The 21004-nt window shown below is 39.0% G+C and overlaps 1 protein-coding gene across 1 annotated transcript in view; it reads left to right on the top strand.

The window, feature by feature from the left end:
- Positions 1-496: 496 nt before the first annotated feature.
- IQCM (IQ motif containing M) overlaps positions 497-21004 on the top strand; it is a 371477-nt gene continuing 350969 nt past the window's right edge. Inside the window, 3 exon segments of the mRNA XM_068541959.1 lie at positions 497-503; positions 840-922; positions 3070-3337. Of these exon segments, the coding sequence (XP_068398060.1) occupies positions 497-503; positions 840-922; positions 3070-3337 (358 nt within the window).

The following is a 21004-nucleotide window of genomic DNA, read 5'->3' as shown; positions in this document are numbered from 1 at the left end:
TCCCAAGGGTACTAAAGGAGGTGGAATTAAAGAAATGGGGAGCATACAGGCCAACTGAAAAGCTAATTTGATAAGTAATATATTTAAATTTTACTGGGTCCAGGTTAGGAGGAGAAAGCCAAGAAACTTAAAAACGTCAGAATCAGCTAATAATAAAGGAAATATATAAGGAGGAAATCTTAGACGAGACTAAATGAAGATGATGTATTCTATGTACACGCTATAGAATTCTATGCATAGATCTGGGTAAAATGAATAAGAATCTTAGGAAAATACAGATGAGAGACGAGTTATCATTATAGTGTTACCCACTTGTAGGTGTGCATATTTTTATTTCAATGCTATTCCTACTTAATAAACCTTTTGAGTTTATTATGCAGTTATACTTTTATCAAGTTGTAAGGTAAATATTCTTGGAGAAATGTACAGCCATATTAATTAGTCATCAGGTACAGAAAACACGGATAGACTTACTAATAATTTTTGTGTCCAAATCATGTTGTGTCTTCTGTATTTAAAGAACTTTCAGAACTAAAGGAGATATCAATTTTGTGTGTTTTCTTTGGTCTTCCTGGACTTTAATAATTTAGGATAATCTACTTAACACTCTGACCATTGTAAGCTAATGTTTTTTTTTAAAGTAAAATATTACATTAAAGGAACATTACATTAACTTCTTTTGCATTCACTTAAAACATCCACTTATAAAATTTTCTTTTTATAACATCCTGCAAATTCATAACTCTCCAAATTTCAATTTCATAGTTTTGCCATTTTTGGTTAAGAAAGTACATTAACTACATTAAAAAAAATAAACTATTTCTCTGTTTCTATTTTAGGTCGTATATTAGAGATTCCCAAGCAAGATTTTTTTCAAGAAGCAAAAACTCTCATTGCCCAACACTATAAGAAAATAAATGAGGTTAGTGCTTTGCATTTATCTAACACTGTATTTTTCAGGAAACTAATAGCAATTTTCGTATACTACAATAATTGATCCAAATGATTGCATGAACCCTAATAGATTTTGAATAGAAGAGAAAATGAAATCCTTACTAGCTATAAAAATTGATTTCAGATTGCATTTAAAAATTTAAAAAGATTTTTCAGCTCTACAGCTTATTTAATTACATATATTTTAAGTTTGCACATTTAATTTAATGTTTAATGTTTCCTGTTGATGAATTATAACAAGTTTTTGGATTAAATATCTCAAGTAAATATCCCTCTCTAAACACTGTTAGGCAAAGCTAAACTAGAAAATATACTGTGAGATGCGTCTCTCTTATGCCACCTGCATGACCTGCTTACCTGTATCTTCTCCCACATCACTTTGTATTAGGACTGTTTACCAGTCTAATAGCTCCTTGAGGGCAGTAACTGTCTTTTTTTGAATGTTGCATCTCTAGCAGTAAGCCTTGTGTCTGGCTCAATAAATAATTGCTTAATGGCATGGATTTGGAAGGTGAGAAGGAATGAAAGGGAAAGGGGTGGCAAAGAGGCAGGAGGGTGGGTACAGGGTGAAATTTTGGAGGAGAGCATCTACAGAGGAGATGGGTAATTTGGGGAGCAGCTGCTGTTGTGACAATGGGCCTTTGGGGAGACAGGTGAGGGCAGGGGACTTAGGATGGTTTACTGTGTGCCACACTGTTCTCCATTTTGAATACTTTAAAAAAAAAACAACAGAATTTTAAATAAAGATCTTAAGCATTTTTCCATGCTTACTGTGAGGGGGAAGAGGATTATAATTTTTACATGTGTTTCTTTTGAATGGTCCTCTAGGCTGATTGACCATAGGTGGTTTTCATCTTGTAATCAACACTGTTAACATTGCTTAACTAATTTTTGCCTCTAATCAATTAAAAGTATTTGATTTCACTAGTAGGCATGTGAGATGAAAACTTCACTGTCTTCACAGTTAGGTAGCTTTGCCTTAGAACCTTGACCTATTTTTAGAATTTTATCTAATAATAACAGCATAATATTCTACCTTTGGTTGCTTGGTAAAATGTAATACTAGTGTACTAAAACCTCCTTATTGGCATCTTCTTTTTTTTTTTTTTTTTGGCCTTGTCAGGTCTTAGTCGCGGCATGGGGGATCTTTCCTTGTAGTGTGCGGGCTTCTCTCTTGCTGCGGTGCGCGGGTTTTCTCTTCTCTAGTTGTGGCGTGCAGGCTCCAGGGCACATGGGCTCTGTAGTTTGCAGCCCGCAGGCTCTCTAGTTGAGGCGCGGGTTCAGTAGTTGTGGGGCATGGGCTTAGTTGCCCCACGGCATGTGGGATCTTAGTTCCCCAACCAGGGATTGAACCCGTGTCCTCTGCACTGGAAGGCGGATTCTTTACCACTGGACCACCAGGGAAGTCCCCTTATTGTCATCTTGAGTTGGCAACAGCTTGAATTTGTCTAAATCTTTTCTTGTGGGGACGAGGAGAGCTGTAGCTCTAACTGTGGGCCAGAGAATTACTAGACTAGAACAATTATAATTGTTTGGATAATTGCCTGTCAGAGACCTGGGACTGTATTATTTTTCTATTGCTCAAAGTAGTCAAAATTAATAAGCAATTAAGTGATTGAAAGGATCTAAAATACATATCCAATTAGTAATATGCTTTTTTTGAGAATCTACCTCCATGTATGAGCAGTTGTTTCTGGTTCAACAGAGAGTTTTGGGGGCGTTAGCATTTTTTTGACATTTGAAGATTCTCCAAAGATGGTTGAAAATAAATTATTATATGTCTATTTGAAAACCTCTATTTTAAAATGAACTTTAAAGCTGTATTAGAAAATATCACATTTGAGGAAAAAATTACTATTTTGAAATTCATATATTTGTTAAGTTGAATGTAACCCTCATGCTTGTTAAGGGCTTTTGGAGAACTATAAAGGATAACATCTACTTTATGTGATTATTGTCATGTGCTTTCAGTAAATCTTATAGAGTAAGGTACTTTGTAAAATATATTTAGTGGATATAATTTTATGAATTTATTAACAAAATTTATTACATAATTTTTTATACAGTTAATATTAAAATAAAATTTTATTAAATTTATTTTTGTTTTGTTCATAGAATAAAGTTCCAGGTACTTCTATAAATGTCTTTAGAAATAAACATCAGAAACCGAAATCTAGCAAATTCATACCTTTGGAGATCAAAAAAAAGGAAACACTTGATATGGTCCAAGAACTTCAGGCAGCATACAAAATGATTTGTTTTCCCAAAGACTGTTCCAAAAGTGGACATTCTGAGGAGGCCCCATCACGAACTTCTTTCAAGGAGCCACACATTTTCAATGTAAAAAAAAAATACAAGGGGTCTATAGATCTAATTGTGAAAGGTAAGTTTTTGGTGGAGCAAAGACATTTAGCAAGCCAGCAGGCAAAACTGTTTGCTTATGGTGTGCTTGTAATGGAATTTCCTTGTTCAAACAAAATCCTACACTTTAACTATTAGCAGTGAAAGGTAGGGAGGCATGATTAAAAGAGCTGCTAACCTCTGGGAGCCACCAGAAATTGAGGAGAGGGCATCCTAATGGGAGAGAGGAATGCAGGGGAACAAAATGGATTAGCCACTTCTTCCAACAGACACTGTTCCTAGAGCGTGCAGAGGCTCAAGGCTCTGGATTCTGTTGTTGAGCAGGGTAGGTAGGGTAGGCAAGCTATTCGTGAGTGTGTCCCCCCAAAACCCTAAAGGGATTTTTGGGAGCTATAGAGTTTCCTTTAAGACCAGTTGTGATAAAGGTTTATTCTCTTTCAGGAACTTGGTAAGGTGGAACCTGGAGGTCTGTTTAAGCAAAGTTATACTGTTTTCTGAGACTAACTGGTTTTCCTGGCTGGAATGACCTCTTAAAGTACATTCCTAGTTATAAGCTTTCATAACTTCATCTGCGTTTCCCTCTTCTGTTATTGCTTATTATGTTATTCATTCATTTGAATTTTTTCATTCAATGAGTGCCTGCTCTGTGCCAGGCAGTATGTTAGGAGTTGGAGAAACAAAGCTTAAAAGGCTCAGAGAGTAATGGTGGGGATAAATACTTGGGTAATTTCTTATCATATAGTGTGACAACTGCTGTACTAGAGTCAGTACAAAGCATTATGGAAACACTGAGGAGTAACCAACCAGATGCCAGAATGAAACTTTCTCAGACGAGATCTCATTAGAAATGGGTTTTAAGGAGAAGTTTGTTAAAGGTAGGTGGTAACAGGAAAGGCCATTTTGAACAGTGGGAGAAAAATATTAGAGCTCTGAAGGACAAAAGAAAGTGATATGTTTTGGGAAAGGAGAGATACGGTAAGAAATGAAGTTGGGGAGAGGGGTGAGGCTAGGTTTTGATGTGACTATAATAGCAGACCTAGGAGTTGACCCTATGTGTAATGGAGAGCCAGTGATGATGGGGGTGAGGTATGACCAATTCTTTCTGTTTAGAAAAATAAAACTGGTGGTAGAGACTGTGGAGAGAATGGTGGCAGAGAGATAAGAAAGGAAGCTGCCCAGAAAAGAGATGGTCCATGTAAGGGATGGCAGGGGCCTAAAGTAGGGCAGTAGTGAAGCATGAAGTGTGGAGGAGGGATGTTCCAGCAGCATTTCTCAAAGTGCAGTTTTCAGAACACTAGTCCTGAGTGATTCACCTTGACATAAGTGTTCTTGGTTAGGTGAGTTTGAAAAAATGCATTTACTTCTTGGAGATTCATATTGAGCATTAATATATTGAAAACTCTAAGAAGTACTACAGAAAAGAAATCTGTTTAATGTTTTTTAACCTGGCTATCACCAATTTGTTTGACCAAAGAATTCCTAAAGAAAGATATTCAGGTTTCTAGACTGGAAAGCTCAACAGACATCATTAAGCTGAGTTAGGAATTCAGAGGGAGAAGCAGATTTAGGGCAGGTGAAGAAAGGGATGTAAAAGATAACAAATTCAGTTTTAGACCTATTAAGTAGACATGCATATGGAGATAACCATTAGGAAGTTGGAAATGGAGGTCTGACACCTAAGAGAGAGATAGGTGATGGTTCAAGATTTATGTTGTGGTTCGCTGCCGTACTGAACTGTGGGGTTCATGCATTTGTTCAACCAATATTTATTTACTAGGTGAGATATATAGAGATAAAAGATATGCTACTTGCCCTCAAGAAGTTGAAATTTGCTATATATAATTTGTGTGTGGTTGGATGAAGGAGGATAAATAGATGATTATAGCACAGTGTGACCGACTATAATAAAAACAAGCTCTACTGCTTTGCAATCAATTGGAAAGATACCTGATTCAGATTTAGGAATAGGGATGGATTCCCAGGAGATTTAAAGTCTGGTAAATTTTGAAGAATGAATAAGTGTTAACTCAAGAAGGAAGAAAAGTCCTATCTAGTCAGAGCGTCTTGTGTCTACATGACAATGAATATCTGAGAAAGTAATTATAGTGTACTTGAGGGAACTGAAATAATTTTACATAACTGACATGAGGATTGGGGAGTAATTAGAGATGAGACTAGAAGAACATTGAATTTTAACCTAAAAGTAATCCAGATGTTTTAAAGAAAAGTTGCAGTGGCCACATTTGCATTTTAGAACATATACTGGCAGCAGAGATGAGGTATGATGAATTTTGGAGGCACAGAGACCAGTGAGGAGACAGTAACTCCCACGAGAAAGGATGACTTGAATTAAGGCAGTGGCACTGGGGATAGAACTGAGGGGAGAGATTTTAGAGATATTTGAGAAGTAGAGTTATCTAGATTAGGGCAACAATAAGGTGGAACGTAACAGAGAAGGGCTGTGGGATTCATTGGCTTAGTGGTACTGAGTGACAGCATGGAAGCAGATATAGCAAATTAAAGGGTTGGAGATGCTTCTTATGTATGCAATAAACTGGAATCTAAACCATGTATATACTGAGCTTTGTAGCTCTAGGTGAAGAAGTTGGGAAACAGCATTATTAAAATATGTTGGTGGTTTGGGCTGCCTTTGGGAAGTTTTTATAAAAAAAAAAGAGATGAAGTAAAAAAAGTATTGGCTGGTTTGCAATCAGAAATGAAAGAGCATAGAGAGGTACCAGAATTTGGGTCCTTGGTTTTGAGCAAATATCTACTAAGACTTATCATTGTAGCAAAAATCAGATTAAGGGTATGTTTTTCCCAACCCAGCTCATTGTTTCAGATGACCTAAAGGCACTTACTGTTGAGAGACTAAGGCAGGGGGTAAAGAAGTGAGGATACAAAGGATATTTTAAAGCTATGTATAAAAAAAGAACTTTGAATGTGGTTATTGGCATGTAGAATTGGAAGAAAATAGATTAAAACGTCTACCAAGTATTTCAGAGAATTTCGTTGCCAAAGAAACCATGAACCTTGATTTAATTGAATGTTCAAAAGTAAAATAACCTGGCTTTGTCTGGAAGTGTATCACAAAGGCTATACAGTCTCCAAGTAGGATAATAACAAGATGTGGCCAAGGTGCAAGGAAAAATCTTTCCAGAGTTGACCCGGGGCCAATAAAAAAGTGAACAAGGGAGTGCCGCTCAGAACAGAATCCTTGTCTACTCAGAGAATTTCCCCACCTCCAGCATAGGGGACTTCTCAGTGCCTCCCCAGCAGGATTCCATAACTTCTTTGGCCTAGTGATTGCTATGCATCTTCTCATTTCCCCTTTCACTAGTGGCGTTTTTACTGAGGTTATCCTATACCTGCTCCACTACTGGCTGTTGTGTGCTTTTGGAGAAAGGTGGAAATAATTTATGAATTTGGTGCACATTATTATTAGACCAGAAGGAGCCACATCTGAGCCTGATGGAAAAGATTACAAACAGCCAGAGATCCTGGGCTCTGAGCTGGATGTTGTGCCTTGATGGAACTTTGGGTTGTCTCCTTTCTGTCGTGTCAGAGTATAAGAATGGATATTTGATGTCCAAAAGGGCAGACTGTGGCAGAGACTGGCTATATGCTCATCAAACTTATTATATCCTTTTCTTCCTGGGTACTTGGCTAAAATACATTTCTCATGCCCCTTGTAGTTAGGAGGAGCTATATGACTGAGATCTGGCTCGGTGGATTATAGCTGAAAATGATGCACATCCATACAAACGTCTTGTGTGGTGCTCTCGGCGTGGCTCCCCACGTTTTCAAGTATGAAGACTCTTTTTCAGCACTGTTAAAACAATTGCAGTTTCACTCATGGGAGAGTGGTAAAGTGCTTTTAATATCTGTTGATTGAAAAACTTTTGTTCGGACATTGAGTAAATATACAAAACTTGGTGAGTGAGAAAAAATGGTCGTGACTTGATCCCTCATGGAACTTGTAGTCTAACTGAAGAAACAGATATTAATTAAATCATCACTTATATACAGATTGAGAGTATAGGACACATGAATTGGACCTGGTCTGGGGGTCAGCAAAGGTTTCCTAGAGGAAGTGTCATTTGAGCGAAGATGTGAGAAATCAGAAAGAATTTCTTAGATGAGGAGTAATTCCTGCTTGGAGTTCTAGGCCGTGGGAAAACTATTTGCAATGGCCCAAGTGAGGGAAGCACAGACGTGCTGTCAAAGAAGTGCAAAAAGAACAGATGTGGCTGCAGTTCTGAGGAGCTGAAGAGAGGTCAGCTGCAGGTGTCTGAAAGGCAGAACCTTGTTGTCAGTGATGCTCTAGGACATGTTCAACAACTGGCTGTGGTGGGAGGAGGGATCAAGCCTGATCTGCAGTTTTTGCCGATTTCCATAGTGTAAATACTCTCACGTAGCCGATTTCAAGCTACCGATGTGACATCACTGATCACTGGAGTTGGGAAGAGATGCTCACAGTCTGCTCTCTGGAGCATTTTGGCAAACACCGTCCATACAGCTTGAGATCCTCTCGGGTCACTTCCTATTCCTGCCCCTGCTGTGGTGAGGTTCCTACTCCAGGCTTCCCCAGCTCCTTCCTGGCTTGGGACACCCATAGGAATGGGCTCAGCTCTGACACATGAGCAGCCCAGTAAGGGAGGGTGAGGGCTGATGGATAAATGTTTCCTCCTTTCTTCCCCTGGGTGGAAGGGTCTAAGTTACATTCTATAAAGCTTCTCAGAAGGTCCCAAATAGTTAAGCAACCAGTTTCTTGTGGTGGTGGTCAGCTCAAAAAGGATTCTTACATTATGTTGAGGTTCTTTTTATCAATACATACATATATAAATGAAAATGTCTAATAGGTAGTCTGTTATGTAAGTGGGGGCATATAGAAAAGGTTGGAGTCATTAACGTAGAGATCAATGTCCAATAGAAATATGTTCAATAGAAATGAGAGCTACAAAAGTTGTAACTGAAAATTCCCTAGTGGCCACATAAAAAAGTAAAAAAAAAAAAAGGCAGGTAAAATTAATTTTAATAATAGATTTATTTAACCTAATATATCTAAAATATTATCATTTTAATAATTAGTATAAAAATTATTAAGGAGATATTTTACATTATTTTCATCTTAAGTCTCCAAAATCCAGTGTATATGGTAGAAATTGGACTAGCCACATTTGAAATGCTCAACAGCTACAGTTGATGAGTGGCTACTCTATTGGACAGCAGAGGTATAGATTTTATTTACAATCACAGACTTAGATTAGATCACCTAAGAAGTAAATGTAGGTAGAGAAAAAAATCCAAGGACTAAGTCCTTGGGGGTTTCCAATATTTAGGGAGCAAGAAGAGGAGTACCCAGCAAAGGAAGTGGAAAAGAGCAGCTAGGAGGGAAATCAGGAAAGTGTGAAATATGTTACTCATGTTTCAGTCAAGGAGGAGGAAGGCCTTAGGAGGAGCAAAGAAGGAGCTCATCCATTGTCAGAGGAAGGCAGGGTCATGGGCACAGACACAGGCCTTTTGGTAGATTAGGTGGTGCGGTTGCTTCTATTTTTCAGCGAATTTAGAAGTGAGGTCTTCACTTGAGGATGGGATGGGAAGTATTGGAGTTCTGAGGAGTGAGGAGGAGGGTGAGACAAACAAAATATGGGAAAGAGTGAAAGTTAATGGACTATGAAAAGGTAGTTTGCTGTGAAAAATAAAATCCACCCCCCCTTTTTTTAAGAGAAAAGAGAAATTATTGGTAAGTGTCCATAAAGATCAAGGAAGAAGTTGACTTTATCCTTAGAGTATGGAAAGGGTGTAACCCCTTGAGAGCTGCTGAAGAAGCTATGCCCTTGGGAAAATAAGAACCAGAAGATGGGGGAACATATAGAGACATAGCTAGAGTATCAATTTAGCTGATGAGAGGCCTGATGTTTCTTAGGGCACAGTGAAGAGTTTTGGGGGTGATTCAAGGAAGGAGGAAATATTGAGGGTCTGTGGAGATTAAGGTAAACAGCAAAGAGAGTGAGAAGACTAGTTCTCAGGGTCTCTTAGAAAAGGTGAGTAATCCCATCTTAATGATGGTCTGTCTCCGGGACCAAATCCCAGCACCGTCTCCCCTAAGAAGTTTGGGGAGCTTCGGCGTCTCCCCCGCCCGCGCACAGCATCCTCAGTGGCCCTTCGTCGTGGCAGCCCTGCCTAACTGGACCACACCGGCTCTGAGTACCTCTGGGTGTCTGGGGCGCTCGCAGGGAGAGGGGGGCCGCCACCCGACACCAACACCCAACAAGTGCAATTAACGCGACCTGGGCCTCTGTCCTTCCAGAAGTTGCCGGGGTTCTGCTCCTGGAGTCCTGGAAAGACTGCAGGAAACCGTCCGGTCGCATGTAGCTCCTCTTAAATGTAGAACAACGACCAAACGCCATAACCACTGTGCCGCCTAGGTCACCAGCCAGGCCGGAAAGGTGGCGGGGCTTTTCTTTTGGGGGGTTGTTCTCTTTAGTAGTTTGTAATCACGAGGCCAAGGTTTTGCGGGGTGGGGCGTGGGAGAAAGGAGTGAAGGATTGATGAGGAGCACGAGGAACACAAGGAGGACAGTGGTCCTCCTGACAATCCTATTACAGGCTCTGCTGAAGTCAGAGACATTTTACTAGGAAAGTTTGCATGTGTCCCACCAGACAGCTGTGAAGCGCTGATCTCAGAGTTGATATTTAAATTAAAATTTCAATTCATTTCTCCAGGTTCTTATCTCAAAAAGTGTATATTAAGTCTGTAACTTGGATCTATTTTTTAAACATATTTCCAATATTCACTTCAGTGTGAATGGATGCATGATCTAAGATATCAGTCACATTAATTCCAGAACTTGATTAAAGTTTGTGAGATTAGAAAGAAAAGTGAGTCCTGTGTGTGGGGTACATGTGCCTTTTGCTCATGCTGCGTTGACAAATTTGGTTACGTTACCTTCGATAAGCTGAACATCTTATGTGAGGACAGGCCAAACATTCCTTGAATTTAATCCAAGGTTATCAACTTTAAAAATACACTATAACAATTATAATATCAAATATCTTTAGTAAATATGTTCCCTGTGCTTGCATGTAATACATGCCCATATTTTTCTTAATAGAGCAAAATAAAAAAATATGAAATTATTTCCTTTCTGAGTTTATAGCTATTCTACAGTGCTGCTTAACCAGTTTCTATTTTCATGCTGCCAGCAACTTATGGGTCTTGATAATTAGAAATCACATGTAAAACTCAATTTTTTTTAATGTACATTAAATATTAGTTTATAGTTACCATATATTATATAGTATTCATCTACATATGCATTTCCTTGGGAACAAAAAAATACTTAGGTCTAATTAGAGTAGTTTAAATTTGAAAACAGATTTTAGTTAATCTCAATAAAGTGTCGTGATATTCAGGTCAAGCAAATATATTTAGGGGATGTTGGATTGTTCCCTAGCGAATTTGGAAAGGAGTATGTGTGTGTGCTCCAAATCACAAATCTATTCCTTTAAATATAAAATGAAGGCATAATGAATTTTAACAATGCTTTAAGATAAAGAATGTTCATGCTTTAGGATTAACAATGTTTATAAAGTCTTTTATTTTATAGTTTGATGACTTTAAGTATACTAGGATATTAACAAATATATTAATACTATTTTTTTACTCATTCTCACAAAATTATTTGGAGGAACTTAAGACCAGCTTCCGTAACAATTTATAAGAAACGTGGAAGCTAGAGATTTTTTTTAATGAAGTGGAAAAGAAAATTGAATTAGATATTACAAAATAATTTGATTTTTGAAGCTTTGAAACTTGAAATACATTTATCTTCCTCCATGTATGAAAACAGACTCTAATTGAGGGACTTCTAAATGAGGGATTAAATTTGGGATAATGTCTTTAGAGATCATCACACAGAATTTTGCAAGTGCTTCTCTGCTTCTTTTAGTTTCTTTCTGCTTTAGATATCTATGTTTCTTCCCATTTCTTGTCAGGAATTTTCTTTTGCTTGTCTATAGTATTGAAGAAAGAACCTCAACAGAATTCTTAAAATTAGCAACTGAAAAGAATTATATATCTGAGCAGCCAGTGTCTTGAACATAGTCCGTTCTAATTTATGCTTTTTCTCTTTTTGTACTGACCTTGTGAGCTCTGAAATAGAAAGATGCAGGATGGAGACTCAAAGTAAGACAGGAGACTCCGTGCCTCTGTAGTAACATGGTTTACCACACTGAAGTAGCCATAAAGTTCATAACTTTTAATAAATTAATAGCATCTTAAATATGAAAATTATTAAAACATTATAAAGGATTTAGAGACAATAGAAAGGCATTCTTTTTACCATCTACCTTCTACTAATTCTCTTACTAGCCCCGAGGACAGCTTACAGAGAACAGAAATCTTAGACTAGATTAGTGACTTGCAGAGATTTTCTGATTAAGTACATTTGTTCCATGCTTTGCATTTGACAAGGAACACAGGCAGAGAAGAGTTAGGAGGCTAGTGACATACTTTCCAGTGGGCAAGGGTCCTTCCTAGGTCATTTGTGCATAAGCTTATGTACAAGTAAATAATACCAACTTCTCTGAGGAGGTAACATGAGAGCAAGTTGCTTCCTAGAAATGGTTTCCTATTTGTAGTGAAAACCTTCTTCAGTGGACATTTGCTATTTTTGGTCGGCCTCTTGGCGTCCTTTAACCTGACCTCTGGTAGCAGCACTCTGATTTGACTTTGGAGAAATGCTCCTCCCACTATGAGTTTGTGCAGTTTGGGCAGGGCTGTCACCCCACTCCCTAGGTCCAGGGTTGGCATGTGATTCAGGCACAGTCAGTGAGAAGAGTTCATTCTCCTGGCCACAGCGATGGGTGGAGTGATTGGGTTTAAACCCGCAAGGATGTTGTGAGCTCAGAGGTACCAGAGAACACATCAGAGAATTCTAGAATAAAATCAACATGGGAGAGGGAGCTGAATGATGCAGAGAAATCAAGTGCTGATGACATTGTTGGAGCCTCTAGCCCAAGCTTTGCTGAAGACAAATGTTACCTGGATTTTTCAGTTTGTATGAATTTGTGAATTTTCCCCTTTTGATAAAGCAGCATAGTTTAGTGGCTCCCTGGAACGTAGGAGTTCAATGCTCTAGATTCAAATCCCAGCTTTCTTACTCATTTGTTTCTTCTATTTCTTTAACCTAACTTGGTTTTCTGGTGGTTTTCAGTGGTTGTCTGATGGAAGCACCTTCCTCCTTTAGTCATGGTTGAAAAAATTACACTTAAAGTGTGTGTAGTAGGCTGAATAATGACCACCCAAAGATATCAGTTTCTAATTCCTAAAACCGGTAACTGTTACCTTCTTTGGGAAAAGTGTCTTTGCAGATATGATTAGGTTAAAGATCTTGAAATAAAGAGATTAGCTAGATTATTTTAGTGGGCCCTAAATGCCATCACAAGTATCTTTATAAGAGAAAGCCAGATGGAGATTACAGACACACAGAAGAGGAGACAGTGTAACCATGGAGGCAGGATGGGAATGATGTGTCCACAAGCCAAGGATTGTGGGCAGCCACCAGAAGCTGGAAGAGGCAGGAACAGATTTGTCTATAGAGCCTCTGAAGGTGTACAGCCCTGCTGGCACCTTGATTTTGGATTTCTGGCCTCCAAAACTGAGAGAGAATAAACTCCTTTCATTTTAAGCCACCCAGTTTTGGGTAATTTGTTACGATGGGCAGAGAAAACTATAATAGTGTACTTCCAAAACTAGGTTTCAATTCTAGACATCACTTAATTTTTTTTTTTCCTTGTTATAAGGAGTACCGAAGTGTGATCAATGGGCTAATTGTTTCGACTTGCATTTCCTCATTCATGTATTTATTCAGCAGCTCTGTTAAGCTCCTACTTGAGCCAGGTGCTGTATACCATGGGCCCTACTCTCATGGAACTTTCAGTTTAGCAGTGAATTACTCTTTCTCTATTTTAAAAAAATATAGATATTGTAGGTTTTTTTTGTTTGTTTTGTTGTTGTTGTTTTGTTTTTTCTGGTGATGGGAGTGGATAACCAGGGTTATAATAAGGAACACTGCCCTTTCTCTTCTGAGTTTGGAGCCAACTGAATTGAGGAATAAGACCCAAGAATTGGGCAGATGGAGATTGAAACGTTCATTTTGTTACGGAGAAAGCTGATGAGAGAATTTGGCTCTGGAAAAGTAGCCCCGTAGCTTGTTAATGCTCTCCTAGAATGAAACTCACCTTCCCAGTCATAGGCAGTATTTGCCAGCAGCAACCTCCCACTCCTGCCCTCTGCACAAAGCAGCACTTGTCCTCTAACTCAGCCTTGCAGTGCAGAGGAGAGTTTACTTGCTGGCTCCATGCTGGCAGGCTGGAGAAACGCCAAAGGGACTAATCAGAGTGAGGAAGCGGGCTGGTGAGTCAGGCCTTCTACTCACCAACCAAAGCCTTGAACTATTCTCTCTAGCGGTACCCTCATGTCTCTTGTATAACTGAGCTAAGAGAAAGAATAAATGTATCTGTGCTCCTCAACGAAACAAATTCCTAGCATCAGAGGCCACTATGTTACTAACTACTTGTGGGACTTGCCTAGAGTCTGAGGTTTACATACCTTTTGGAGGGTTTGGAAAAGGAACAGCCATGAAGTGGGTTTTAAGGTAATGAAATCTTTTACTGAGTGGCATGTAATTTCCTCCTAGCAAAGCTAGACACTTTGGGACATTAAAAAAAGTGTAAGCCATGGAACATTTCCTTCCTCTCAATGTATTATACGTTGTAGCCAAGGGACCCACAATTATTTCTGTCCTGCTTTGTGGAAGTGGGTCGAACCCAATCCCTAACATTTGTATTACTTTAACATTTTTCAGGCACATATCTGATCATCACATCCTAATTGGTAAATCAAGTAAAGTTAACTTTAAACATTGAGGCTGAATTTCTTATTAGAATCTTAGTTGTCTTTCTGAGATCATACCTTTCTGAGATGGATATATGTTTATATAAAAGAAATCAGCAGAGGCTAACTTAAATGACTTCCCTTTTTACTAATTTTGAAATGGATTTTTTTTTCTTTGCTGTCCACATAAGCTAAAGAATCTTGTTAAGATCATAATCACATTTCCAGTAAGAAGAGCACTCTTTTGTCATTTTGAGCCTACATTATTCATGTGTTCCCCTAACTTGTCCCCCTGCCTCTGATCTAAACCTGACTTAATCTTTAAACAAAGTTATGCCAGAGTGATTTTTTTGTAAAATGAAAATCCTACACTCTTTTTTTCTAAAATCCCTCAATGCTTCCCCAGAGCCTAGAGGATAGAGGAAGTGAAGTTATGTATTTTGTGCATCCCAACTATGAATATTTTTAAAAACTTGATCAACCATGATAGAAGAAAGAGTGAATTATCTTTCTATTCTTTTTATGGAAAATATGAAACTTTTGTTGCATGAAGAAGTAACCAAACACTATATAGCCAAAAAAGTAGGAAAAAGAGTATTATAGAGGTATATCTGGTAGTTAGTTAACAAAGATATTGTTATTCTTCTGGATTTTGAAATGTTGTGATTATTTGTCAGTTTTTTAGAATTTGTCATTTGTGTTGATAACCACAAAAACCCCACTTCTTTAATTCTAGCATTCACATTCACACCTCGTTTTGTGTTTCTGCTTTGACAGTCACTTCCTTTAGTTTGGCCCCACAGTTTTATGTCTTAGTCCCCAAAATATCTGACTTCACCACTGATGGAGAGGCAAAGTTAGAAGCAGAACAACTGGAGGCTGTGGCTGTAAAATGGAAGCAGTGCGATGGTGACTTGGATTAGGGTGATGGCAAGCGTTTAGGGTTTGGGTTTGTTCTGAAGGTAGAAACTTCAGCAGGATTTGCTGATGAGTTGGTCATTGCATGTTATTGGAGAGACAGAGAAGAATCAAAGATGAGCAATTCATCAGCAAATCCTATTGAAGTTTCTACCTTCAAATCAAATCCCAAAAATGCTTTTGACCCAAGTTACTGAGGATGGAGTTGCCATTTACCAAGATGGGGGAGTCTATGGGAGGGACAGATTTGATTCTTATGAGAGGTTCAGTCCTATACTGTCTGAGATGTCTGTTAAATATCTAGGTGGAGATATTGAATAGGAAGTTGGTGTCTGGGTTTGGAGTTCCTGGCAGAGGACTAGACTCAGATGTCACTTTGCGATACCTCAGCTTACAGTTAGTGTTTAATGCCCAGAGGCTCTATGGTATGCCATGGGAGTGAGTTAGAGGAGCCCAAGGACTAAGCTGTGGAGTATTTAGAGGTCAGGGAAATGAGGAGAAACTAACAATGATGCCTAAGAAAGGAGCATTAAGTGAGGAGCAAAAAAGAAAAACCCAAAACAGGACAGAGATGTGCTGGAAACTGGGTGAAAAGGGTGTTTCTAGGAGGAGAGAGTGTTTGATCAACTGTATTGAATTATGCTTATAGATGAAGTAAGGCGAGGACTGAAAATTGACATTGAACTTAGCAATGACCTCAACATCTGCTGTTTTAACAGAGAGGTCAGTTACAAAGAATGGGTGAAGAGAAATTAGACAACAAGTAGAAGAACGACTTCAAGGAGTTATAGAGGAGAACACAGAAATTGGGTGCCTGCTGTGGGGAGGTGAGATCAAGAGACAGTAGGTCTTTTGTTTTCTGATGCGGGCAATCAAGAGAAGAGAGGAAAATCACTAAGAGAGGAAGGAGAGGGGAGAATAGCCAAAGCAATGTCCTTGAGAAAACTAGCGGGTGAGAGCTGTTGTACAAGAAGAGGGGTTGCCTTTAGATTGGAATGTGGATGATTTTCACCTGCAGTAATGAGAGGGCACACAAAGTGTATGGAGACAGATGCTCTCAGGAGGACAGCTTTGGCAGTCTCTTTTGATTGCTTTTGTTTTCCCAGTGAAATTGAAAGCAAGGACATCAGCTCCAAGTAAGGTCAGGGGGCAGTGCTGGAAGTTTGAAGAGAGAGTAGAAAATATGAACTAGAGGTGGGAGAGTGAATGGACTAAGGAGTTGTACTGTGATTACTGGGTAACATTCAGGTCCACTTGGGTTCTTATTAACGAATGTGAAATGAGACCAATCATGTTTTTGTTTCTCCCATCACATCAATTATTCAGGGTACAAATACCACAGAATAGGTGTAGACTTAGATTCAACTAAGGTTTTGTGTTTTCTCAAATGAGGATGACAGAATGCGGCGGGCAGGGGTGATGCAGTTGGGAGTCTATGAGAGAGAGTGGTCATAAAGATTGACTTTGGAATTTAAGCTGGCTTAAGATATGAAGGTGGTGAGGGAGAGTGAAGAGGTGGTGGTATCAATGAATTACAGGTCCTGGTAGGGGTCAACAATTGTTGGTGATGGGGAATAAATAGAATGTGGGGATTAGAGAGTAGGCAGCTTCAAATTGACTCATCAAGGAGCAGTGACTGGTACTGAAGAGGATTAAGGTATGAACATGAACACGAAAGGCTCCTTGAGGACAGACAATAGTTTCTTTTGTTTTTTTATAACCCATACCTCAGCCTGACAGATATTGAATAAATGTTTCTGAATGAATTCAGAGAAAAAGTTGACTATCAGAATGGAGGGAAGGTGACGAAAGTAGGTCACTATGAGTCAGTTTTTTAATCAGCAACTGCATTTGTCCTCATGCCTTTGTGGAGTGCACAGGACAAAAGACCCAAGCAGGTAAAGGGAACTTATTTTAAGTTTCAGACTTTGCTAAATGCAAAAATGAGAACATAAACTACAGTGGGGCCTCATAAGAACTGAAATCCCCTAGGAACTGAGGTCTCTCATGCAGCTTCTCCTGGTGGGACTGCTTTCCTCTGCTTTTCCTCACAGATGGGTCTCTTCTCATCTTACACACAGACCAACATGGGCACCTCAGTCCTAAGTCAGTGTGAACTTTTGATTTCCCTCCACACATCTAACTCACTTTCTTAGTGCTCATGATTCTGGAAGAGGGACATGATGGGCCTAGGTTGGGTTAGGTGATCCCAAAGCCACAGTCAGGACAGGAGTGATGGTGATAAGGTACCATTATGGCCACTTAGGTCCAACCTCACAGCAGAGTCTATAAACGAGGGTGGTTTGGGGGAAGGGGGCTGCATGGGACAGGCAAACCCAAACAAGTCAACTTTTTGTGAGGGCAGGGATCAGGCAGAAAAAAGCAAGACATGTTGAATTAAGCAAACATATTCTTGTATTTATAAGAACATATGCTTTAGCTAAAATAATCCTCTTATCAACTAGTGGATATTGCTAATTTTGCTAGCTACCATTACTATTAGCAAGCCTTGGCCACCCAATGTCTTCATATATACACATATATATATTCTTTTTCAGATTCTTTTCCCTTATAAGTTATTAAAAAAGACTGAATATAGTTTCCTGTGCTATACAATAGGTCCTTAGGTCAAATAAGTTTTAAAATACAATACCCTTCTTCATAGCTCTCTACTACAGAGGTACTGATTAAGCGGCATTGTAAGGATAGCTTGGGCAGTAGCTTCGTGATGTATCAATAGTCTTCCAGGATGAGGGGAAAGTGTCCTTATTACCATTTTAGAGGAGTATTAGGTACTCCTCCTATTTGTAGCTCCAATAACATCTATCAGATTGCTTGCCTGTGTACTGATCTTGATTCCCTGCTAGAAAGTAAGCCTTTAGAGGGCAGGGGTCATATGTGTCTTGTGTTTGTATTTGTATCCACAGTGCCTAAACAGCAGAATGATGGGCTCATTTAGCCTGAAAGATATTCTATAAATATTTGTTGAATAGTGCAACGAAGGGGGTGTGAGTGTAAGCATGTGTGTAAATTACTAACTAGGTTTAAGCAAGCCTGGTGGTTCTTCAAAATATTCCATGTAATATTGAGTGGATACTTCTGTTATAAGGTTCTGATCTCCCATGTTACAGCTTAAGGAGACCATGTGTGTGTGTACATGTGTGTGAAGTGTGATAGTTACTGTACAGAATAAAGAGACGACCCTAATCACCATCTGGCGTAAAACAGCTGTTGCCTGAGCTATTCAGTGCCCAAGGCAGTTATTCATTTCTCTGGCCTGCATGGATACTTCCAAAATGATTCTGTCACAGCATGTGTATTCTGGCATTCCCTCTGAACACTGGTATACCTGGAGCCAAGGATCTATTACTGCCTAAAGTGTGGAATGTGTGACATTGATCATCCCCTCCCTGAGCTGGCACTGCTCTGAAGCAGCCTAGGAACCAGGGGAATGAGCCCACTGCCAAATCCATCTGGTTTTGATCCCATCGCACTTAATGAGTCAAAACATTTTTTTTAGAGATGCTTTATTTTTTTAACTATTCCAGAAGTCCAGTGAGAACTCTGACTATAGTCAGAAAAGTGTTTCATGTAGTCACTGTAGAGACATTCATGAAGACACATAAAGTGTTATCACGTGTTTAATAGGTGCTCACAAGTACTTCCTATGTATGGAGTTGATGGCAATTTCTACTGAAGTTTTTGATTTCCAGCTACATTAAATCCTAAGTGTGACCTTTAAGTAGTATTCAAAAAAAGACTCTGATACGTGGTTGTAGTTCTGTAAATAAATGACCTTTGATTTTTTATTTCTCAGTGAACGTTTGGAAATCTCTATATATCTCTACAAGCTCATTTTAAGAAACTAAAAATGCTTCCACTGTTGTTCTACTAGAAGCTAATTAATGGAGACTAAGACAGAGGGGCTAAGGAATGTCATATATTGAGCATCTGCTAATTATTAGGCACTATGTTAAGCCATGCATTATCAAGTCTTGCAAGATAAGCAGATCACTAGTTGCCTTCCACAGATAAGAAAACTCTGGCTCAGAGAGAGACCTGCTCCAGCTGCTGGCACCTATTGGCAGAACCAGGATTTGAGGTCTTTCTGACTCTAAGGCTTGCAAACTCCTTCCACTCATGTGCTGGGCTACATCCTCTTTCTTGGTGGCATTAGGAGCAGTCCAGGGTGCTTGGAGGACTGAGGGTCTCTCAGGTGCTCTAGTGGTGTGGAAATGGTTCTAAATCTTTTCCTTAATTCTTGTCCGCCTTGAGCAAGTCACTTTTCTCATTTTGCCTCATAAAACTCATCTCATCCTTGCTGCTTTGGAAAACTATTCTATTTTTATGAAGAACTATGATCTTGCAGAAGAAAGGTGACATTTAATGTGCCCAACCTCATTCTTAGATAGGAATGAAAATGACACCTTTGTCATTTACATCCTGTAGCAATTGAATGCTTTTCCAGTTCTTCCAAAGATGGTTCCAACTGGCAGTCTTGTTTTTAGTAAGTCCTCACAGAGGCATCCTGTGGATGAAAAGGAAGAATGCCAGGGAGTGGTGGCAGTCAGGTAATTCAGCCCTGATTTCTTGTGTGGATCTGTAGTCAAGTGTTCGACTACTGGCTGCTGCTTTCGAGTTCCTGTCTGACCAAAGCCACAAAGACCTGTTGCATTTTAGAAATTGCCCCCGAAAAGAAATGACATCTGAGGCGCCTATCGTGCTATGGATTGGAGAACTCAAGAATTCCCGGGAAATGAACATATAGTTGTTGATAGTAAAAATGAAAATACAGCTAGTGTTACACAGATATTTTAAATGTTAGAATGTTTGCTTTCGGATGAACTTCAGCAGTTGCTTTCTTTTCTTTTTATTGTGAAAATGGTGACCGTTCTACATCTACCCAGGGAATCATTTCTAACAATACCACACTCGTTAATGGGAGAGTGATGGTTTTCTTGAGTGGGAAGAGCAGCAGGAATATGGGGAAGGATGGACTGTTTCTGGAAGAGAGGTGAGGGCATGATTACTTTGCTGGGCCAATAATAATCAACTGCCCAAAATGGCCATAAAGGTATTTTTGGTGTTCCTAGACAGTTTCCAAAATAAAATTATGTGAGTAGTTAGAATTTAGCAATGACACTGTGTGTTTACAATTTTAGGATCCAGTGCTAGAATTACCAAGGCCTTGGGTTTATACTGCCCAAGCCATTTGTTTGCCTGGCTTTTAAATGAAACCTTTCTAAAATTTGTACATAGTGCTTTTGCCTTGTTTAAAGGAAAAAAATCACAATAGCTGGAACCCCAATTTTTTCAAATCTGCCTTTTGCAACTGATTTTATTTACTTACAGTTCTATTACACTTAGAAAAAGATTTATGGCATCAGCAGTAAAATCAAAAGAGTGTGTGACTTTTCTAATCATTTATTTCCTACAGAAATTTTAATCATCCAGATCTCCAGATTTGGGTCTCTTACCCTTGAAAAAGGAATGTTTTTCAAGTGTTGATTTTCACTGTAACTAGAGGTTTTACTCCTATTGAGGTTGGCCTTCAAGTTTTATTTTCTTGAACCTGGAGTGAATTTCACATCTTCCTAGATTTGTTCCTGTGTCTGCAGCCCTGATATAGACATCCTATCCATGAGGGAATATTTGCACTCCTTAAAGAAGCAGCTTCTGTGGCTGGAGAGGGTGGGTAACAAGAAGACCTCGAATTTGTGCGTCCATACCGTGAACATAGTCCAGAATGATGGTCTGTGCGTGGAGGATAATGGGAGTCTAATAAGCGTGTCACACTTAATAAACTCTCTGCATCTGCTTGGGAAAGAATCTGAGATATAGAAGTGAAAATCAAAAATCAAGGTCTGGT

The sequence above is a fragment of the Eschrichtius robustus genome, chromosome 4 (assembly GCF_028021215.1).
Source record: "Eschrichtius robustus isolate mEscRob2 chromosome 4, mEscRob2.pri, whole genome shotgun sequence".
Classification (NCBI taxonomy): domain Eukaryota; kingdom Metazoa; phylum Chordata; class Mammalia; order Artiodactyla; family Eschrichtiidae; genus Eschrichtius; species Eschrichtius robustus.
This window is presented reverse-complemented; position numbering and strand designations above follow the sequence as displayed.